The 21,091-nt window shown below is 40.8% G+C and overlaps 1 protein-coding gene across 1 annotated transcript in view; it reads left to right on the top strand.

Annotated features, from left to right (window-relative positions):
* The first annotated feature begins 1,429 nt into the window (after positions 1-1,429).
* Positions 1,430-21,091, top strand: part of LOC104166487 (probable serine racemase) — a 29,739-nt gene continuing 10,077 nt past the window's right edge. Inside the window, exons 1-7 of the mRNA XM_009706431.1 lie at positions 1,430-1,584; positions 9,042-9,384; positions 13,804-13,920; positions 14,827-15,068; positions 19,288-19,453; positions 19,923-20,019; positions 20,924-20,999. Coding sequence (XP_009704733.1) covers positions 1,484-1,584; positions 9,042-9,384; positions 13,804-13,920; positions 14,827-15,068; positions 19,288-19,453; positions 19,923-20,019; positions 20,924-20,999 — 1,142 coding nt within the window. The 5' untranslated portion in view covers positions 1,430-1,483. The remainder of the gene's footprint in view (positions 1,585-9,041; positions 9,385-13,803; positions 13,921-14,826; positions 15,069-19,287; positions 19,454-19,922; positions 20,020-20,923; positions 21,000-21,091) is intronic.

Raw genomic sequence — 21,091 nt, 5'->3', positions numbered from 1 at the left:
ATCCAGGCCTCATTTTGTGAGGTGATGAATTCGCATCAAGTCTTCAGGGCATCGATCTGGACACCCAGATACTCGAAAGCTACGCATTGCAATTTTCACTACTTTTAAGTTCCCTCTCCTGCCCATCGTTGCACTTCAGATGTGTTATGAGCAAAGTAAGAGCTCCACTCGCCTTCTCTCTGTGCTTCAAGGCACCTGTGAAGTTGGCCCAAACTTCACTCTGGCGTAGAGCTGCAAGTGCCGGCAGCAGCCGACTGCCTTTTTGTCTCTTCGCTCCTGGCAGCAGCGTGCTGCTGGGTTGGGGCCATGTGTAGCTGGTGCCACCTCCACAACCTGCACATCCACCACCTGGAAAGGGAACGATAAAGGGGCTTTGGGTGGGAGAGGCAGGAAAAAATGGTGAATCTGGAGGTTCATCTGTACTGATGAATTCGTAGGGGCATGGACCTGTCTGACATGCCAGTGTAGGGAAGGCTCCACCCACACAGCTCAGAGTTTCCTACAGATCCCAGAAGACTATTTGATCATTTATTCTGACTCTCCCATATAAAGCAGATTATAATATTTGTCATGGTACCCTGTGGGGAGGGTTAGGTCACAGCTTGGGTTAGGTTTTACAATGTGCCTGTTCTCTGTCTTGGAGGCTAATATTTTGTACGCTAATAGCAGAAAAGAGTGGGTACTGAGGGACCACTGATGCCTGAAAAGGGACACCTGGTCAGTCCCTGAGCAGCCTGCAGCCTGTGCTCCATCAGGGCTGTATTCCAGAGGAGAGGAAGCACAGAAGGACCCCCTGCTCCCGTGCCCACTGCACAGCCATTCTGCATCTGGAAATGTGGCACTGCCTTTGCTTGCACTCTCTCAGGGCGATGAAGAACGGATTTAGATGGGCTTTTTTTACATCTGTTGCTGCAGTGTTTTCCCTAGATGATCTTTTCTTTTCTATCTGTACAATCTGGATATCTCTGTTTTTCTGCTACGAGGACTTGTGCCAAGAGAAGACCCTAACGAAGTGATTGGTCTCCTCTGCGCCTCAGTCAGGAAGACCCATGTCCCTTAGAGCTGCCTTAAAGGATCCCTGCAGGTGACTCAACCACCACAAAAAAGGCATCCCTTTCTTGCTGCCCTTGCCTACCCAAGCGCATGCTGTTAAACCGTGGGCCCTACAGCACGTCTAGATCATGCTCCACAGCTAAGCAGTAAGTAACTAAAGCTTCAAATGTCCTGCTAACAGAGTGTCACCCAAGCATAATCCAAGCCCTGACTCAAATTGACAAGGACAGGTTGGCCTCTGAAATAATCTCTTTAAATAGCAGCAGCCATCTCTCTCGAAGGCAATTCCCTCCCCCAGCCAGCGCTGGAGAGCTGCTTACAGCACATTGCCCACTCTTTCACACCCAGGCGTTGCAGGGCTGGCACTTCTCACAGGCAAGTGTGTCCCCTGCCCGCAGTCTCCCAGCTTTGCTTTGCACCAGGAATTACAATGAATTTTGCAGCACAGTTTCTCTACTCCAGGGTGTTAAAAAACAGAAGTCCCAGGGACCGCTCCAGGGAAGATGAAGACTACGATCCTTTCTGGCAAAGGTTGGAGAATATTGCTGTCTGACTTAGAGCTAGAGCTCTCCTTTCTCCCCCTCAGGGGTCATGGTCAGCCCTCGGGGTCCACCCAGGGCCAGGCCCACGGACATGACAACCCCTGGACCCCTCCTGCATCCTTACAGTGTCGTAGTTGGAGTTTTGCTTCACCTCGTTGTTTATTTAGTCGCTGTGCTGTATAGGTAATGCTTTCTTTTTCCTTTCCTTACTTTCTTAAGCAAAAAAAAAAAAATAAAAAAAAAATGTTTGTAATTTTCCAGTATTTCCTAGGGTTCTGTGGGTATGAGTTGCTCTTGGAGTCATCCACTAGAAACAGTGGAGATTTGAACACTTTAAGCCCATGGAGTTCAGCTTTTTTATTTCTTCATGAGTACAGTATTAGAAATAACCCTAGACATGCCGATGGACTGCTGAAAATTTGTCTTGGGATAGCCTGTATCAGGTCCTGTTATTACAGGTGTTCTGCGGTTGTCTCTGTTATGGTGCTTATGATCTTCTTGAATTCCCATTTTCAGGCTTGGATAGTGCAGACAGAACTTAGGAGACATATAGTGCCCTTGCTAGCACCAGCTGGGGCTTGTGGTTGTGTTCGCACAACCTCGCTCTTAACCTTTTCCACAGTTGTTTCTCCCCCGACTTTATTATCTGGACACCGCTAGCAAGATCACAGCCTGGTGTTGCCAGATGTGGTATAAACAAGAGGCAATTCTCATTTCTTGCATCCTGCCGATAGTCACACATGTTGGTAGTATTTAAAACATAAATTGTTTCAGTGTGCTTAGTGTTGTTAATAAACCCTCACGGAACACGAAAGGGGAAGACAAGATCCCAGTTCTGCATTGAAAAAGTGGCTTGGCCAAAGTCAGACATGATGTGATGTGTTCTGCAGCGAAGTGAGAACCTTAAACCAGTCCTTTCATCATGGGACCACTCTTTCATCTAGTTTGGGTTATGCTATTTGTTCTTTATTACAAGTGAATTATGGGGATGTGTTAATCCCCACAGAACCTCTAAATTCAGGATACATTTAACTTAAAGAAGAAAAAAGTTTAATTACTTGAAGAGTTTTAACTGCCAAACCGTGTGTAGTGTTTGATAGTGATCATTTGACATTCACAACTGTGAATGTCCTGCAAGAACTGCTTAGAGGGATGGGTCTGTTTGAGGGAAACTTGGAAGGCGTTGAAGCAGAGGTAACCAAGAGGAGTGACCTTCCGAGTTCTTCTTGCTTTCAGATTACGTTTTCTCATGTTATCTATTTAGCAGCTGACACCCAGTTGCCATTGCCAGCAGTAAGCAATGACATTTCCGTAGTGTGTACAGAAGACTGGCAACGGATTATGACCACAGATGAAGGCAGATAATAGTACTAGGCTCAGGCTCTGGTAAATCTGATTTACTGAAAGTAAGGAGATATTTTATCAGAACTGATAATGCAGCTTGGTTGTTCCAGCATGAGCCTGAGCTTTCTTTGCATTTGTTTCTGGTGTAGCATCATACAGTTTTGTCAGACTGTTTTGTATATGGTGAGTAGAGTTATAAATATCTGCTCAATCTCAGGACTTGGTTATTCAGTACCTGTCTGTGCTGGAGGGTCACAACTCCTACATCTCCTAACACTTGTGTCGTACAGGCTAGTAACTAAGCCCTGATCTCTTTGTCTTTAAGACACTCTGATAAGTAGCCCTGCTACGAACTTCCTGCAGGAGTCTTAGGCAAGTCACTCGATCTGTCTGTGCCCCAGTTTCTATCAATAAAGTTGAGGTAATATTTACTGAATTTGTCTTTCTATTTTTTGGTGAGTCCTATGTGATTTAGGAACAATCACTTTGCATAGGGTTTGGGTATCTAAATGTCAGGGACGCATTTTAAATTTCCACCCTGTAATTGCCACTAGTTGAAATGGTAAGGTCTCAAATGGGTGTTTCTAAGAACCAGTGTCATACAAACTAATGATAATTTGAGACAGTAATGTTTCAGTGCAGTATTGTCTTTGATCTCTTTTAACTGTATTGACAAAGAGAGGTCTCATGTGTTCCTTCGCCATGCCTGGGGGAGTTTACTTGTCACCCTGTAGTCCTGCGGGGCACACTCAGACCTATACAATGCAGTAACCTAGAATTACTGGCAATGAAGATGATATCTGTTACGATGCTTCTTGCCCTTTGTATCTCAGCAAGCCTCAGTTTTTCTATAATTTCTCTTTCATAAAGATCCGCTTGCACAAGCTGCTGGGATGCTTTTATGAATTGTGGCTATTGCAGCATTTGGATGTGTTTCGGGAAGGTGGGAAAAAAGTAGGAGAGGAGTTGGGATGGAACAGAAATCTTTAGGAGCTGTTGGAAAACAGGATTGCAACAAACAAGGAAGGTATGAGAGGGGTGTGGAAGGCTCAGGCATCTGGAAGGGTCAGAGGAGATGGTGCTGGCGACATGGAATAAGAAGGATTAATGGAGCTGGAGAGGTTCTGGGTAAAAGAGGGATTTGGATGAGGGAAAGGGCCCTCTTTGCCATATCCTGGGATTACCTCTTTCTCACTCCTTTGAGAGGAGATCCCAGCCCTAGTCACATCTCAGTCATAAGCTGAGCAGACTGCTACCCACAGCAGGCTGCTCCTCCTGCCTCCCAGTACATGACCCATCTCTGCTCAACGCTTTGAGGAATGAGGCAGAAGTGACTTTAAAGGGATCACTTTTTGCTGTAATAAGTATTCCAAACTTGCAGGTGTAAAATCTGAGCCCATTTACCCAGAAAGCAGATGACAAGTATGTCTAAAACTGTATCTTGCCAATGTCTCTTGCTTGGTGTGCTCCAGGAAGGTGTTCAGGGAGCCTGATGATGATGGAAACATATAGATATGAGCTCAAGAAACCCCTACCCCAAAGCCATTAAAAAAGAAAGAAATTAAAAATTCACCTGTAAAGAACATGTGCATATGTGTGTATGTGTGCTGATGAGTTAATTACAGGCCAGCCCCAGCTCGTTGGGATGGTTTGAAGTGGTATTCAAGCTTAACACTTTGCCAGTTTGCACGGTGCCACTGATCAGTCCAAGTCAGGCATTGGAGTTTTAAATTCTTGTCATGGCATAGACCTACAAGGATGATAAAGTACTCTACAGAACTTGTACCATACTGTCAGTCCCTCTTCATGGTGAGTGTGTATCATTGTGAATGCAGATGATAAAAACTGCTGTAGAAATGACAAAGAAATGATGAGTTTTCAGTCTTATACTAAAATTCCTTTGCTTTCTTTTGTGACACTTGAATTTCTATCTGTGAAGCAGCACAATAACATGGGAATGTATGTCCATAATTCCAATTCTGCCTCGAAATGCGTTGTTATGATTCATTTTTGTAAGAGGTGTAAAAGCTGCCAAATGGGCCAAAAGCTGAGTTTGGGTACATCTGCAAATCAAAATGGCAACACTGGGTCGGAACAAAGAGCAGTCCACCTCTGTGTCTTCTCTGTAGTGGTGGCCAGTAACAGGAGCTTGGAGATTTAATTAAAAGCCACCTAAGATGCTTTCTCTCATATGCTTTTGTGGAGTCTGCCAAGTAAGTGCTTAGGGGCTTCCTGAATCACAGATTGCTTCTTCAATGATGTGATTACTGGTCACTATTAGACCTACTTCCATATATTTGCACAGTTTTTTTAGGAACCCATTTATACCATTGTCCTTCATAGCATCCTGTGGCAGTGAGTTCTGCAAGCTAATTATTTTCTGTAAGAAGGGAACTTTTAAATTTTCTATATGATACTTTCATATGATCTCCCCCTAACATTTACACTGGGGTAAACAGCAATTAATCCCGCCCAGTTTAGTATTTCCTGGACATCCATGACCGCAGATTTTTCACTCCTTCAGTTTTAGAAGCTGAAGAGACCCAGTATATCAGTTTAATCTGTTTAGTCCATTTCCTGGATCCTGAGGGCAATCTGCATGTGCTTCATCTGATGGGGACATGTAATTGTCCCACCATTGCAGGATAACTGTGTGAGCGTTTCTTTCTCCTTGTAACGAAGGCAACAGTGGTGTTCTTTAGGTATAGTATGCACTACTACCGCATTTTATCTTCCCCAAATTATTTTTGTTATTTTTATTAATTTCTTAGTTTATTAATATTACTATTTTTCCAAACTTGTTTTCCCCAGTGCTCTTTAACTTGATGAAAATTATCAGTACATTCAAAAAACCAAATTGGAAACAGAAAAATTATTCATTCAGAGTTGCTGCTTTTTATCATTCTGAGAACACATTTCGGCACACACTGTCTTTGCATTGGGTTTGAGACTTTAAACTGTGTAAAGCTATCTGCTTAAACAAATGATATTTTTTCCAGTTCCTTAATTATTCATGGAATGTCTGCATACAGATCTTCTCTTTTATATTTTGCAGTTATGCTGAGCAGCTGTTCTTGAAAAAGTAGGTTTATAAACTGTATTTTCATGTTTGCTTTTACTAATCGATTTAAAGGTAAAATGTCGTAATTTACAACCATCTAACAAAGCTTGCCAGCTGGATATTTGTTTTATGGCTGGAAATAAACAGACTTTTTAATGAAAACTTTCCTAGATAAACTCCAAAAAAAGGAAAAATGATCCATTTGAAAGGAGCAATGTTTATAATGCTGGGGCTTGTATTTATATTGGCTCAGATTTTCGTCTGGTGGGCATGATCTCTAGAATAGGGGTTGTATTTTGTCACTGTGCATGAGAAGTCACGTGCTGTCTTTTTGTGAGCACTTGCATGCTTTGCTGCCTACTTGGACTGTTCCTGCAAAAGAAATTCATACTGAGGTGATCTATGCCAAGCATATGAACTATGTTTGAGGAGAGAAATGCATCTGCCCCAACAGGGTTATTAGTTGCCTGTTTGTGATGGATCATCAAATCTCGACCGACTATTTACCTTGGGAGTTTGAGAGCTCTCAGTGGCAGATCCAGGCACGTTCAACAAGGAAAAATGTCATTTGCTAATGTAAATGAAAAATATGTACGTAGAAGGAGACAAAAATCAATCTGAAATAAATACATACGTATACAATAACATGGTGGTACTGCTTTGGTAATGAGGCCGCTGACCTTTCAGATGCAAATGGATGATAGTTTCCATATTAAATGTTGATGGTAATGTTTCGGATGTGCTTTAAACCTATCTCAAGCTTGAAAAGCCTACACATATTCTACAACTGTTTGACTTTAGTTCTTTTTTTCCAAGGGTCATAAGGTGTTGTCTCCGTCAGGGTCCTGAGCAGATATTCACTGTTCATGAGAGCCATGCTGCAGATCAAGGACTGAGAATCTGATTTACTTCCCTCTTTTGTTCTGCCAAAAAAAGGAAATCCAAGACTAGAGCTAAAGATCAATATCCCATTTTGGTCTTTCTATTTGCAGATAAAAATATTTGATGGCACTAGTGTGGTGAGGCATTGCCCTGTAGTTTGTACTTTCTAGCAGAATCCTGGTTCATCAATGGACTTTTAGTGGTCATCTTTGGCTGGGTTTCTTTAATGAACTTCTTGTAGCTGATGCAAGGAAAAAGTGTGAATTTATCTCCTATCTCAAATGCCAGTCAGTAAAAAAAATTTTGACCTAGAAAAAATCACAAATTTTTGATCTACCTATATATTTTACCCTATGTATGCCCTTTGAAACCATTGCCAGTGTAAGAAGTATTATTCACTGCTAATACTTGCTAAACATTTTAGATAGTATGTTTAGAGATAAGATGTATATGTTCTTCTCTTTTTGGAGTGGTTATGGGCTACTGTGACATGGAAAATTTTTTTTTTTTGGAGGGTGGGGGGAGCAAGTAGGGAATGAACTCCTAGCAGCGATGTGGCCTCTTAGGTGACGATAGCTGTTATTTATGCCAGAGGCTGTGCTCTAACAAGTCCACGGGGAGACAGTCTGATCTGATTTTCATCTTTGCATTAAACTAACTAATATGCAGGAGAACTAACGCTGAGAACTTAACATCTTTATGAAGTGTTCCAGCCCTCTAACGCCAAAGGCGCAGAAATGCAGAAAAGTATGGAATAGAGCTACTTGATACGCTATTTAATTTGAAGGCAGAATGCTTGCTGTTTGGGTATATCAGCTTTAAGATACGGTATTGGGAAAATATTTAAAATCATGAGTTTCAACATAAACAAGTTACAAATGTATAAATATTTTATTTTTATTAGAAAATTAGCATTGATGTCATTAATTCTGGAGAGAGAAGACCTTGCTACAAAAATCGTTCTTTTCTGTCTCCTGTGAGGATATACAGAATGATTGATGCTACTGGTATATTACTTGATTCAGACCACAAAACTTTTTATGTTGCCCATATTGTTATGTGACGTCCTCAGTGGAACAATTGGAAGTTTAATAGAAAGCAGAGCTACTGGCACAGATTATTTGGACCACAAAGAAAATGAATGACAGTGCCAAAAGTGGGCAAATGCTCAAAAAGCAGCTGTTCCTAAATATTTTTAAATTCTTTTTGGAAATCATTACAACGCATACTACAGTACTGATCGCACTGTAAAACTAGGGTAACATTTGCTTTAGCCAGCCCTGCTGATGAATAACTGCATAACTTAAATCCAAATTTTTTTGTGAAAATGGTAGATATTTTTTGTTGGAGATGATGCTGAAATCTCTGACATGATTTAACATGGGTTTTTTTAGAAAACCCTTTCTTCCAAATAGATGAATATCGAGCCCTTTGTGTAATCATAGCCACAGACCAGGGGTGATATCAGCTCTGCTCATTTTTTCCCCACATTACTCTTCAAATTCCACAAATTCATAGAAGTGTTGCATTTATTTGTCAGTAGGGCTGCAAAATCCTGCACTACAGTATATTATCCCTTGTGAACTCCTGAACACTGAACCCTAGAGTAAGGCAGTTGAAGGTCAGAAAACTGGCAAATTCTTGTAGCAGCGTTGTCTCTCCAACGTTCCTTGGGGAAGGAGGTTTGTGTGGCATCATGGCGTTGTCTTATCTACAGGTGTTTTTATCTAAGTCACAGACCAGGTGACCTAGTTCTTTAGTTCTGTAGTAGGATATAATTTTTGTCACTTATCTAAGTAATTTCCTTCCTGTCACGAGTCAGTTGACGACTGCTCTGCTAGTATGTAAGAGCAGAGAAGCAGACCTCTTGTGTACAATGTAATCACATTTGTTACTGCTATTAATAGTGTAAGGCGATGGTCTCAGCAGCTATTTGCCTTTTTTGAAAAACACAGAGTGCATACAGCAAATATAATTCCAGTTATTCCAAAATTTCTGGAAGCACTGAACTGGGATCATTGCCGATTGAGTACTGAGGAAGGTCTGGCGGCCCAGACAGCACAGATTATGTGCTGAGATGCGCGTCCTTCTTAGATGCTAAATGTCAAGCCTTTAATCATGCAAGTTTTCCTAACAAGTTTCTTTTGTTTGTTTTTTAGGGATGACAATAAAATAAAGAAACAAGATGCCGCTGCACTTTGTGATCTTCACTGTTGTAAGGATGGGCCAATAAGAAATGGCCTTATTGGGCAGAAGCCACCCTCTATCAACCCTGAGAGACTGAAAGATTTTGGTGAGGAGGATTACCTGAACGGGGATGTGAAGACCTGGGAAATGAAGATCGTGAGCCGTAATGAGGAGTTACTCAGGGATGCCCTTTCACGCATCCCTCAGTCAAGCAGTAGGACCAACCTGTCAAGCTGTAACAAGCTGATTCGTTTTGAAGATATTAGTGCAGCAGCTTTCAAAATCCAGTGCGGTGTTCAGAAAACCCCCTGCATGGTAGGGAGTCTTTATGGCTTTGCATTCTCTCAATGTTTCATTTCTTTTCTTTATAAAAGTTGATCAGCAATGAAGGAAGAGGATGTGTGAGTTGCAGCAGATACATCTGCTTAAGATGAGTCATGTTTATATTAGCAGTTGTTAACTGTCAATAATAATTTTCTTCTTACCTGTTTATACTAACCTAAATCCTCAAAGATTGCAGTGACCTGTAAACAAAGGATAAACCACATTAAGCATAGACTTAATGCACTGTGGTATTATGCTCCTGGTGAAAAACTCTTGCTGCAAGGAACCTGAGTTGGAGACAGCGGACTATCAGTGTTTGGGTAAGCAGCCTTGTGGAAGGGTCTGGTTTGGAACCAGCCCTCACATTTGGAGAGTTTGAAGGTACAGATTTTCCTTCCTAGCCTGGCCAGCCTGGCAAGGCTGGATATCTTCTGTAACTAGGTGGTTCTGCCACGTGTGTCTTCAAGAAAACGAGGACATTAAGATATAGCGACACAAACATGCGCACCTGTTGATCAGTCTAGATATGAAAATGACTGAGGCACTCCCATAAATGTACAAGAGTTTGCTAAAGCCTAAGAGAAGTACAGTGGCAAGCTGTTTAATTTGTACTGTATTTCTGCTGTTGGGAGTCCTTCATGAAGGCTACTGTAGGCACTTTGTGGCTAATCTCCTCTTTTCCCTGCAGTGGGTGAAAAGAGCATCTTTGCCAAATGGCAATTCATAGCAGCAGCCCCACATCATGGTCTCAGTGAATCCCTCCCTGTTGCTGACCCAGGCCACCCCACCAGCCTCACCGTCTGTGGATTGTCAGAGAGAAAGGACCTTGGTGTCTGAGCCACTGCTTGGGGTTAACAGTCCCTGGAGCAAAGCAAGTCTGCAAGGCCAGATGGTGCCTGCTGATCCAGAGACATCATAATTACTTTTGGTGGGGTTTTTTTTTAGCTTAGAGTTCCCAAAATAAGGATAGCTGTGGTTTTTGTAGCATGCTACTGAAGAAGTGTGTCTCATGACAAAGGGCATGATGCAAGACCATCTGGTGCTGTAAGGTGGCACAGAAAGCGTGCAGGGGTAGTGTTGGCTGGAGTGCAGGGAGTCAAACTGGATGCATTTTGCATTCATATACTGCCTGTTTAGAGTGACTTGGGACCAAACCACCTTGCCAGTTGTGCCTGTACTTCCTTTCAGAGTGGAAAAGTTGGCTTGCTTGGGAAGGCGGGGGTTGGAGTGAGCAAACATATGTGCAGCACCGGTGATTGGGGGGCCAGGGCCTGGGCAGACAGAGGGAGCATACCAAACTCTGCACGTTGCATCATTTGTCACCAAAACTCCAGACTGTCAGGCTTGAGAGCACAGTCAGTGCTCTAGACACAAATGTCAATGTTCTGCTTTTGTGGAGAAACTGTCCCAGGAAAAGAAGATTTGCATTTATATTGCAGGTAGTGAGCACTGCACTTCTCTGTAATTGACAGCTCTGGTCATATTTGTTAGATGGGTTTAATCTTGCCATACAAAGGTAGGTCTACGGGCAGGCAGAGGGAGAGTGTCAGGACTTAATTTGGAAAGCAGAACTAGCTAGCTCCATACCCTTTGATAGCCTGGATCATCCCTTCCCTCCAGCTCACGGCATTGTGCACTTCTGCCAAACTAGCAAAGTCTGTCGTGGCCCCATCCCCTGGGCCATGTCATTGCTCTCAACACATCTGAACGTAGGAAGAGGCGAGACTGCACACTGAGTCCATCTTCTGCTCCTGCAGGCATCCATGTAATACGAAACGTTTTATAAACTGACCGTCTTCCTGCTCACAAGTAGTTAAGCTCTCTTTGGCCAATTCACACCATTTGTTCTCAGGCAACTTTGCCCCTCGGCGTAAATAGTTCTTTTCTCTTGGGTGTCCCTGACAGATTTATGCAACAGGGTTGTATCCCCTTTCTGCATTCACTGTGCCAAGCTAAACAAGCTAACTTTCTTTAGTCTCTTTTATGAACTATGCTTTTGGGATGATCAGAATAGTGGAAAACCTACATCTACTTGTTTTAGTATGAAAATAGCCCATGACTGCCACTATTCAAAGTAGTGTCCCCACAGAAGTCATTAGTATATGTTTCATGCACTGATTCAAAAGGAAAGTATTGAAAGCACAGAGTGGTGTCAAGAAAAACACAGACAACTTTTATTTTAACTCATCACTGAGAGGTAAGAGTACCTTTCTGGACATTTGTTTGAATTAAAAAAGCAAGCGTGACTATAAGCCATTCAGTTAATTGAATGGAGAAACACTTTGCCGGGTGATTTCTAATCTGCCAGTAACACCATGGGTGGAGCATCCTGGATCCTTATGCAGGAGTTTGCCTGGAGCTGAGATACGGCATCATGATGGTAACGTTATGGAGGTAGGGAGTACAGGGAAAACAGGGAATTAGCATTAAATTGGGCACTTGGTTTGGTTACTGATGTAGCAATTTTAAAATGTAGGAATTTTAAAACTTTAAGCTTTGTGGATGCCAAATGAGGGCTGTGCTGTGTGTCACTAGACACAGTGTGCTGTACATTCTACAGAGTATCTGTAGTCCTTAGATAAGATCACGGTGACAAAAGGGAAAACTTACAGGCTAGTTCAATGAGTCTTACAAGGTCATGCATCAGGTCAGTACAGCTAAAAATAGCACTGACACCTCCTTTGTTAGAAGTAATTGTTATATTTAGGCTACATGAAAAAAAGCCTCAGTTCAAGGAAGCACAAAAGGATAACGTAAAGAGTTAAAATATGGAGTATCAAAGAAAAATAATAATAACCTGAAGTACACCACCTCTGAGGTAAAGAGTTAATTTAATGATACATTAAACTTAATGATACATATTTTTAAATGTAGGAGACTTAGCAACTTTATAAAGTCACAGGATTCATCTCCTTAAATCCTGTTTCTCATTGTTCAGTGTAGAGTCCAAGATTCTCTACAAAACCAAAAATGATAAAACTAACACAGTATGTAAAGAACCAGTAAAGTAGTGTTTCTTGTCTAGTGTTCTTGTTCTGTTTTGCATAGGCATTCTCCATAGATTAGGCTGTTTAAGATAGAAACCATTATCCTATTAGTGTACTAAGCACTTTCCATTCTTTCAGTTCTGCAGCCAGATTCACAAAGCAGCAGCAAGTGGTAGCTCCTATTGCAGGATTTTCAGAAGCAACATAGAGAATCTGGCCCCACCTATGGGTGAGGAACTTAACATATGCTTGTAAATCCACTAAAAAGCCTTGAAACATTCATCTGAACTAGTTAGTTTAATTGTATACCTTAAAGTGAGTATCTGTTTCAGATAATGTAGTTTATATAAACTCACTTTGAAAGTCCCACAGTTTGAAAAATGTCGGTACATATTACTATGTACATATACACCATATGCATGACACTGGCAGATACTTTCTGAGATAAATATTTAAAATACATTGTCATGCTGTCTTTTAATCTATCTCTCTTTGTGACTTATCATAAATGAGGGCTTGATCCCCTAAATCCCAGGTCCTTATTTGCTTTGGCAGCCAAGGGAAGAAATAGAGCCAATTACGAAATAGAGATGCAGTAAGCCTAGGGAACTGGAACCCACAGGCTTACTGCAGCTTTATTTCATAAGTTACCATGTTTAAAACTTGTGTTTTAGATAATATGGTAATAGGGAATTAATATGATGATGCATGATGTGAGTGTCTTAGGATAAAAAATGATAAAGGTTTGCCATTAAAAAAAAAAAAAATCATGCCCTTGGACACTGCATCACATGTGCTATGCTTGTTAATTCCTCTCAGCTCAGGGATCCTTTCTGTTCCAAAGATTTTCCAACAGCTGCTGCTTACACTTGCAGTCCTGGGAAATATTTTTTATTATTTTCATCATTGTTCAAATAAGAAATGTCTTTACTAATGTTGTACTGGCCTTCAGATGCAAAATGGACAATATTCAGTAGTGAATCAGTGGCAGAAACCATAGCAGAGTCATAGTGGGACTTTTCTAACTACTTTTGTATCTATTAGGAGATAACTTTATTTTTTCAGGATTCAATATCCAGTTCTGGCAAGTGCTAAAATATCAGACCATAGGGTGGTTTTTGAAATAATTGAAATTACTTATTTTAATATCTGTATTTGAATAGTAAGACCAGAAAAAGTGCATTCATAATGGCATGGGGTACATAGTTCACTGCTGCGAGTTTGAAAACGACTTTCCCATAAATCAAAGAATCTGGTAGGTAACAACACCCTGTCATATATTTCTAAAGAAACAGATGATGAAATTTACTTTTTAGAGCTCACATATAGCAGTTGAGTGCATGCCTTACCAGGGAGCTGATGGAGTGTGGAAGATTTTTCTTAATTCTAGATACATCCCTATAAAAACATTTCTATACTTCAGTATTCTAGGCTATCCAAGCAGTACGGAATGGACATCTACCTAAAGAAAGAGTTCCTCCAGTACACGGGATCTGTGAAGGAACGAGGTGTACTTTACCTTCTGACATCATTGCCTCAGGTACAACAAAATATCAATGTTCAAGAAGAAATAGATTAGTTTTGTTTCACAAAAATGAAGCAGAATTAAAGATACTTTTACCCTTAATGTCCATGGAATTGCAGTGTTTCATGCCTTTTGAACCATTATGCTGAGCAACGTAGATAGATCTGCAAGTATTTGAATGTAAAATACTACTTTATTAATGCTTGGCCGATCTGCTGGTGAAATGCTTAAAAATACTTGAAAGAAAGGCTTGCAAAATTTAAACATCAGCATTTTTCTGTGGCTTTTAGATGAAGGTGTTTGCATGCGTACTGTGGTTCTGACATGTTGAAACCACCAACCTTTAAGTGATGACAAAATTCAATTACAATGAGTGATGAGAAGGATCTAGATCACCAATTGATTTTGTAATGAATTTCAGTATCGTTACATGAATAGCTTGTTTATCATTTGTCGTAGGAGGTTATTGAGTCTCCGCAGCAATAATAATTATAATTGGCATGATACAGCAGCCTGGAAACAGTGGTTATTCCTGCACTTTTGTAATAATATGAATAAATCCTTCTATTAAAAGGAAACTTGAAGTGAAATAATTTCACACAGGCAGGGAAGAGGAACCAGATATTGGCTGTGAGGGGCTAGATACCAGCTCTTCTGGGATCAGCTGGAGTTTTGCAGCTAATTCCAGTGGAACAAGAATTGAGCTCAGAGGAGAGCAGGAACAGGGCTGGATCTTGTGCTGTCTTAGCTCTGTGTGCAAGTCCTGAGGTCACACCAGACATGCATATACTGTATCATAATATCATAATATGATCAGCTAGTAAAGGAAAAGAAGGAAGTCAGACCATTAGAATAACCCAGGATTATATGGTACAACATTGTGACACTGTACAATGTGCAATAAACAACCCTGTTTTTTAGGATCAGCAAAGAAAGGGAGTGATCGTGGCTTCAGACAGTAACTTTTCCATGGCTGTTGCTTACCATGCCTCAGAGCTCCGTATCCCAGTGTTTGTCATCATGTCAACCAGCACGTCCCCGGCCAGAGTGAAAATATGCCGTGAGTACGGTGCCATGGTTATATCCTATGGCACTACAGCTAAGGATTCCCAGATGCACGCAAGAAGGTTGGCACAGGAGAATGGTTACCTCTGCCTCGAAGAGTAAGTGGAAAGTCAGGCTGATAAGAGAGATTAGATTAGATACTTGCACAGGTCTGCAAAAACAATTAGTTTCATTAAAATTTGATCACAGGTCATCAAAATGTTGCCATTACCTGAAGTATGGACATATTCCCAGGCACAAATCATGAATCTTTGTGTAACAGTTGGAGATGGAAACAAAAATGAAACACTCTTCCCCCAAATTAGGCAAACTTCCTGATTAGGAATTATATGGACTAGTATGATAATGGATATATGTTAATTCTTTATGAACCATGTCCGAAAGCATTAAGGCTAGCATTCATTTTTGGTCTTTCTATTCAGAGTAAGGTGGATAAAAGCTAATCTTTAACGTATAGGGTTCAGTGGCATAGTGTAGATCAAGAGAAGGTTACTGCTGTAAAATTTTCACATATCTGGTGTGAGTGACAAAACTGTGATTCTGCCTTGAAAAAAGATATTTAAGAGGCTACTTCATACATATATTTAAAGAAGCTAAGGATGAGTATAAATTTAAGTTTGAACTATTTGAGGTCATTGAACAAGCTGGATCTAATAAAAACATCATTAGAATAAGATAAGACAGGCAAAAATATGTAAACTGATCCATTTCCCCTTTTTTCCTTCTCTTTCTGCAGTCTCTTCTGCCTTTCCCTTTCCTTCCCTTTTCTTTTCTTTTTTTTTTTTTTTCTTTGCTTACCTTTTTTCAAGTAAGATTTCCGGTGCGGAGGGGTGAATCACTAGCATGAGGTAGCTGGCAGTCCCTCTGATGCACTGGGCTGCAATGTTATTCTCCCTGCCCATCACTGCCTCTGTGCAGGCTTTATCCACCACTTGGTGTTTGTATGGCACCTACTGCAGTGAGCGCCCGTTCCCTTTCAGCTCCTAGGCACTACTGCGTTAAACACAGTCATAATGAGTAGTGATGTTGCTTGAAAAGAGGATCCCAGAATGAGCAGAATGGAGAAAGTCCTCTCTTCTTTCCCAGTTGGTTTATTGGGAAGGCAATATTAAGAACTGTACTCTTCAACTACACTGTTATCTCTGCCGACAGCAAGTGAGTGACCCACAGGGCTGGGTCACTGGTTGATGTGCCTTGTCTGTCACCATGGGCACAACCCTGCCCCAGACTGAGACTTTCAAAGAAACCCATGAGGTGCCCTAGATCCCACTGAATTTTAAACCCATTTAGACTGTCTTTGAAAATCACAGCTTTCCATAACTTTGTGATTTCCAAATTTGTGCCAGCCATTTTTCGATCGATGTGTTAACTCCCAGCTGGCTTGCATCCGCTGTCACATTTGCACATCAGAACCAAATTATTTTATTGTAATTTCATGTTTCATTTTCCCCTCTTCCCCAAATAATTATTTATGTGACATAAGGTAGATATTCTCCAGATTCATGAAGCTCCAGGGACAGCGCATGTGAAGGACTTCAGCATTTAGCATTGAGGAACTCTGAATGTACGCATTAACATCAATAATATCACAGCACTCTGATTTATTTCAGGTTTCAGGTTACAAGTAACAGGTATTACAGGTTACAAGAAACAGAGTTATTCAGTCTGTTACTATGTTTAATTAAAACTTCGTAGATGCAATTTTTCACACTCTGGAGAAAAAAAGTAGGGGAAAAAAACCACGCTACAATTACGAGCCTTTTCATCATGGGATGCCTGAAACATATTTTGTTAGGTTTAAACCGGGAAAGCTTTCCCAGAGAGATGTATGCATATATGGATAGCCAGTGTTCCTCAATGTGTGTGTGACACACATTCATCGTCACTTGCCAATGCTGTCTATAAAACATCAGCTGATCTCCTGTGCTTTAGAATGGAACTTCTGAAATGTCATTTTATTTTAGTTTAATTCTAGCTTGCAGAAAGTCCTTAGCAATTTGGTCTCTGAATCTCCTTAATTCATTTTTTCCTTCCTGAAGTAGACATTATGTGACTGTCTTTGGTTTCACCTGCACGGGTAATGTCCTGTAGTTGGGTGTGTCAATGTCAGTTCTTCCCATTTCTTGAGTGCAATTAAAATACTGTGTTATGAAAATGATCATGCAAGAGTTCAATTAGATGAAGCTGCAACTTCCTGTGAAATTCCAGGAAGGAAATGGGATTTTTTTTCAAGTTGGAATTCAATCATGAAGTCTGCCTAATTGCTGTCTGGGTAACATGGGATTTTTAATAAGTATAGATGTTCAGGATCTCATTATAAATGCAATGCGAATATTGCCAATAAGTAACACAGTGCCTCGGGGATGATGTGAGAAAGATAGATTTGTGAATCAGAGAGGTAAGAGTGCTACAGGTTGAATTACCTTCCTTCCTTGAGAGTCCAGTTTTTTCTTGTGTAACTCTATATCCAAATACTGATCAGACCTGATCCTCGTTCATTTGTGATCTGGTTAGTTGGTTACTCTAGGAAGTACAGCTGATAGCTTTCGAGCCCTTTATTTGGAGAATGGGGGAACAGAGCCTGCTAGCTGCCATGCCAAAATTTCGTTGAGAAACTGAAGCCCTGACATCCCGTCTTTGATTACTGGTGTGTTGCACGTTTCAGAAGGCAAATGGCCAAATTTCTAGCTCTGACTCAAAAATGCTTGTTTAAATCTACAGTCTTTAGATTTATCTGCCCTTTTCCGTGATTTTTCCTTCAATGGCATATGATACTGAAAGAGATATGTTTGCTTTCACAAAGCAAAAGTAATCTGTCACAGTGCAAATAAAGTAACCTATTTTACTATAAAAAGCTGAAGGCTGATCAGTGAACTGGTGTTCTAACTAGATGTTAGCAAGGAAAACATGATTATCTGAAACATTCATTCAAACTGCTAATAAATCCCCACACCCAGAGCAGTCTCCTTTGGACAGAATTTTCAGTTGTTAGGGAAGTTTTATTCGTAAATTGAATATCCTAGGTACTCATTCATTTTTGCAGGTCCCCATGATTTCCCATGTAACCATGGCTGGGTAACTCTGCAAACTCAGTTAGGAATCTTATTTGCAAATAAAGCTCCAGAATCGTTCAGGAGACCAGTGATATATTTTGTTACATGAAGAAGGAGGGCAGAGGTCCTTCAGTATTTTGATGAAGAGAATAAATGCAAGGGTTCGGTTACCCATCCCACTGTGATTTCTTGCCTTTGTCTTTACCTGTGCTACAGGAGTGAAAGTTCATTCCTCCCATCCTTTTTTGTGTAGTTACATAGGTTCTTGCCCTGAGGAATTTGCCATGTTTTGCTATATATCTCAAGAGGACCTTGGTCCCCACCTTGCAGGCATTCTGTGCTCCTGTGCTGAGCCTCTCTGTGCATGCCTGACAGTAATGAAAGCATAGCGTCCTAGTACCCAAACGTCCTGAGTCAAGTAAATCAAGTGAAGTCATTGCATCTATAATTCTGTTTGCTTATCTGTTTGCCAGAAAAAACAGAACATACAGAGATCTCATATTTCTTTGTTCATATAACACTCTACATTTACATCATTGCAAACTTTTAAATAAAACGCAAGCCAGATTTTAGAAATAGATCCAAGTTGATCGTGTGAGTATACAGTGGACTTTTTTTCACTGTTTTGACTGTTTGTCCCTATTCTGCTCATTATATTACCTTTGCCTGAAAGTGTTTTACCAGTGAGTATTTTGGCACAACTAAATGCTTCTTTTACCCTTCCAAAGTAATGTGAAGGTATCAGATATTGGCCCTGGATTGTGGAAAGACTTAACTCTGTAGCAATCAGTTCGGTATTTGTGAGGCTGAACACAGTGCTTAAATTTCCTGAAAATTCCCATTTATCACAAACGCTAAATTCCACTTAAAGAAAAGGAGATTTCCTTTTGAGACTTTGCTTTTAGTTTGGACTGCAACTTTTAAAATTTATGACGCTGAAGGAAGTGATGGCAATGGAAACATGACTTCTGTCTCACCAGCTCTGTAAACACCTGATACTGGTAACAACAGAGACAACCACCCTTCAGCCTGAAGGCTATTTGAGGGGTTTGTCAATGGGACAAGTTTTCTCCCAGTAGGTAATAGCATGTGATGGTCTGTCTGATGGCAGTGTCCTGTTGTATCGCCTCCTCCCCTCCTTGTGCTGGTGATTTACTCTCGCATATCTCTTTTTCTGCTGAACGATGTCTTTAAAGTAGTAGATTGAACTATGATTGCATTGACAACTGTGAACCCTGCTGAGCTTTGCCCTTCCTTCCCGCAGGGAGGATAGTGCTGTCTACCTGTCGGGCCTGGGAACCGTGGGGCTGGAGGTGTACGAGCAGGTGCCAAAGCTGGACGCAGTGATTTTCCCTGCAGGAGGGCACTGTGGCTTGCTGGCAGGGTCAGCTGCTGCACTCAAACACCTCAACCCTCATATTTCTGTAATTGTAAGTTTCCTTTCACCTATCAAGTGTTGCATTTTGGCAGCTTTCGCCATAGCTATTTTCAAAAGGCACTGGTATCTAGTGATAACACTGCACTGGTATCTAGTGAGACGCTGGCAGAGACTGCATATGCTGGGAACAGAGACTATCTGATCCTGTGGGCTTCATGTAGGAGAAGAGCCTGGAAAGCCTCCTGTCCCATGGCTGCTCGGCTGGATTTAAGAAAAAATGTGGGAAGGCTCTTCTGAAGGAAATGAAACCCAGTTCTATATTTTGAAATAGTTTCTTATGGGAAAAGTTTGGCCCTAAATAAGCCACAGGATAAGTTTAGTGATAGCATGGTTATTATGCAATTTAAAATCAATTATTAATTTGAAGAGGAAACTTTTTGTAGCTTTTTTGTTCTCCGCTTTGGTGGTAACTTCTGTTATAAGTGGATCAATAAAAAATTGACAACACTTGTGTTCCTCAGGGGGTTGAATCTGAAAGTTTCCCTGTATTGCAACAGTCCTTAAAGGCTGGCCACCCAATTGAAGACCAGGCTTGCAGCAATCATCACTTTTACGGAGGTAAGAAAATGCATTATTCTTTTGGAGGTAAAATAAATGTTGTAATTGATTTCCTCAACCGTATTATTTTCTAATTAATTCAGTTCAAACATATTTTAAAGAAAATCTCTGAAGAGTCTGAATTTTATTCAAGCTGTAAGAGCAACTTCTGCCACATTTCTACCACCACCACCCTGGGGTACAATACTATTTCCAGTGCATGTGAAATACTCAGAAATATGAGAGTATTTATCTGACCATTGTGCTCACAAGTAGCATCTTAACCAATGAAGTCAATGGGAGAGCTCTCATATAAAAGATAAACTTGTGAAAAGGCAGGAAAATGTAGTGCTTAAATATGTAGACTCACAAAACTGTTCTCAGAACAAGAGTGTTTATAAACAATACAGTTGTTTCCACATCATTTGCTCAAAAAACCTCAACTGTTAAGCAATTCAAGAATATTCTGTTTACCTGATGTACAAATCTCTGGAAGCTTTGGGTTCAATGGGAGTTTTATAAACAAACAACTTCCTAACTCTCTCTGTAAGCTCTGCCTGTCTCTGCACTCCTTTGCTAACTGCCCTGTTGCAGCTAACAAATGCAGTGCCACGCTTGGCTCTTCTCCCCTTCAAGCCTCCGTGAACAGTGAAAAGCACCGGGCCTGCAGCATCACTCTCGCAGTGCAACTATGCCAGTGAAGAATCGTAATTCTCTTAAAGGGGTCCAAAATGGCAAAATCTTCCTGGGAGATTTGGTCTTTTGTTACCAAATGCATTTTTGTCATATAAAAAAATCAAGCAACTTAAGCTCATATAACAGCAATGTGCTGCACTCATTAAGGGCATAGGACAGTCAGGACTCTAAAAAATGCTGAACTTGTCTAAAGCAGCCAGCTTAAAGTTTTGTCTTTTGAAATCTGCAGATGTGAGCGGGCTTTGCTTTGGCAGCAATTCTTTGCAGCTGACTGGGAAACTTGTGGATAAAGTTGTTGCTGTGAGGTAGGTGAAGAAAAGCAGTAAAATTAATAATACTGTGTGAACATTGTTGTATATGAAAAACGTGCTGTACCACCAAGGTATGGTGATTCTTT

Source organism: Cariama cristata, unplaced genomic scaffold (genome assembly GCF_000690535.1).
Source record: "Cariama cristata isolate BGI_N322 unplaced genomic scaffold, ASM69053v1 scaffold3238, whole genome shotgun sequence".
Classification (NCBI taxonomy): domain Eukaryota; kingdom Metazoa; phylum Chordata; class Aves; order Cariamiformes; family Cariamidae; genus Cariama; species Cariama cristata.
The sequence above is the reverse complement of the archived record's forward strand: the minus strand, read 5'-3'. Positions and strand labels throughout refer to the sequence as shown.